This window comes from Penaeus chinensis, chromosome 19, assembly GCF_019202785.1.
Source record: "Penaeus chinensis breed Huanghai No. 1 chromosome 19, ASM1920278v2, whole genome shotgun sequence".
NCBI classification, from domain to species: Eukaryota; Metazoa; Arthropoda; class Malacostraca; order Decapoda; family Penaeidae; genus Penaeus; species Penaeus chinensis.
This window is the reverse complement of record NC_061837.1, coordinates 22675954-22678453: the sequence shown is the minus strand read 5'-3', so window position 1 is coordinate 22678453 and position 2500 is coordinate 22675954. Positions and strand designations below refer to the sequence as shown.

At 34.6% G+C, this 2500-nt stretch overlaps 1 protein-coding gene across 4 annotated transcripts in view; it reads right to left on the bottom strand.

Moving 5' to 3' along the window:
- Positions 1-2500, bottom strand: part of LOC125035054 (vesicle-associated membrane protein 3-like) — a 7092-nt gene that overhangs the window by 228 nt on the left and 4364 nt on the right. For all 4 annotated transcript variants that reach the window (XM_047627154.1, XM_047627155.1, XM_047627153.1 and 1 more), the window contains exons 3-4: positions 1361-1498; positions 1-604 (exon numbers count right to left, since the gene is read on the bottom strand). The exon at positions 1-604 is cut by the window's left edge and continues 228 nt beyond it. In XM_047627154.1, the coding sequence (XP_047483110.1) occupies positions 389-604; positions 1361-1498 (354 nt within the window). In that variant the 3' untranslated portion in view covers positions 1-388. The remainder of the gene's footprint in view (positions 605-1360; positions 1499-2500) is intronic.

The following is a 2500-nucleotide window of genomic DNA, read 5'->3' as shown; positions in this document are numbered from 1 at the left end:
TAAACTGTTCATCGTAATCCTATGAACCCTAATTTGGAATAAAAATTGACTACAGCGAATCGATTTATTCTCCCAAAATATAAACAGCAATTTTATGATCCCTAATTTAGAATAAAAAAAGTTACTACGAGCCTAAAGATTATCAAACCAGCTTCTCCCAAAAACAAAATAATTCACCGTAATTTTACAGAACCTAATTTGAAATAAAAATTACTACCGCGAATCGAATGATTATCTGTTTTTCCTGAATGGTAATGATAATAAAAAATAATAATAAATAGATAAAAATCATAAAAAAAACGACAGATGACTAGCGAACCAAAATCTACGAAACTTTTTTTTTTTTTTAACGGGAAGCCAACTGGGAACTCCTCTTCCTCAGGACGCTCTAAGTTGTAGCCGTGACAGGCGGAGGGGCAGCCGTTGTCACAGCAGGCGTTCCACCGCCGCTACTGCCTCCTGACGGGATCCCGACGCAGGCGAAGACAATGATGATGATGACGACGATGACCACGCATACTAGGATGATGGTCATCTTCGTGTTCTTCCACCAGTACTTCTTCTTGAGTTTGCGCGAGGTCGTCTGGAACTCCGCCGCGCTCATCTGCGGGAGCAACGAGAGGCGGGGTGAAGGAGGAGCTTGGTGGGACGCGGCTGCATACTGTTTATGCCTCGACACATCGTGATAAGCGTGGTAAGCGAAACACATGTACGTAAACGGTTTGTGTGTATGTGTGTATGTGTGTGTGTGTGTGTGTGTGTGTGTGTGTGTGTGTGTGTGTGTGTGTGTGTGTGTGTGTGTGTGTGTGTGTGTGTATTCATCCATATATGTGTATATATACATATATATGTATGAATGTGTATATTTGTGCTTAGGTATATATATGGCGTATATGTGCGCGTGTATATACATACATATATACATATTCATATATATATACATATATATACATACATTTATATACATATATGTACATATATATACATATATACATATATATACATATATATACATATATATATAGAGAAAGAGAGAGAGAGAGAGAGAGAGAGAGAGAGAGAGAGAGAGAGAGAGAGAGAGAGAGAGAGAGAGAGAGAGGAGAGACAGAGAGAGAGAGAGAGTGAGAGAGAGAAAGAGGGAGGAGAGAGAGAGAGAGAGAGAGAGAGAGAGAGAGAGAGAGAGAGAGAGAGAGAGAGAGAGAGAGAGAGAGAGAGAGATTGAGAGATTGAGAGAAAGAGAGAGAGAGAGAGAGAAATAACGAAAAAAGAAAAGGAAGGCGGGAGACAGAGACACAGAGCCAAACAAAAACAAAAACAAAAACAAAAGCAAACAAAAACAAACAATCAAAAGCTCTCTTACAGTCAGGTTGTCAGCTCTCCTGTCCAGCTCCGTCAGCCTGTCTTCCCTCTCCATTATCCGCTCCACATTGGTTTTCATAATGTCAACCACCTCATTCACTTGCTGTTGTGTTTGAGCCAGTCGGTTGTTGGCTGCCACCTGGAATTGGGTGCTATGAATTGTGCGGGTCATGGAAGGGAATTATTATTGTTATTCTTATTATTATTATTATTATTGTCACCTGGAATTGGGTGCTATGAAATGTGCGGGTCATGGAAGGGAATTATTATTGTTATTCTTATTATTATTGTCACCTGGAATTGGGTGCTATGAATTGTGCGGGTCATGGAAGGGTATTATTATTGTTATTCTTATTATTATTATTATTATTGTCACCTGGAATTGGGTGCTATGAATTGTGCGGGTCATGGAAGGGTATTATTATTGTTATTCTTATTATTATTATTATTATTGTCACCTGGAATTGGGTGCTATGAATTGTGCGGGTCATGGAAGGGTATTATTATTGTTATTCTTATTATTATTATTATTATTGTCACCTGGAATTGGGTGCTATGAAATGTGCGGGTCATGGAAGGGAATTATTATTGTTATTCTTATTATTATTATTATTATTGTCACCTGGAATTGGGTGCTATGAATTGTGCGGGTCATGGAAGGGAATTATTATTGTTATTCTTATTCTTATTATTATTATTATTGTCACCTGGAATTGGGTGCTATGAATTGTGTGGAAGGGTATTATTGACGATAATTATGACGATAATTATAATAATAATAATAGTGATAATTATAATAACAATGATAATAATGATTTTATTATCATTATATCATTATCATTATATCATTATTATCTATTATTATCCTTATTATTATTATTATTATTATATTATTATTATTATTATTATTATTATTATTATTATTACTATTACTATTGTCATTATCATTATTATTATTATTATTGTTTTGTTGTTGTTGTTATTTTTAGTATTTGTATTATGATAATTATAATGATAATGAAAATGGTAATTGTTATTATTATGATAATGATGTTGATGATAATAATAATAATAGTAATAGGAATCATCATCATCATCATCATCATAATAGCTAATAAAACAATAATAATAACAATAACAA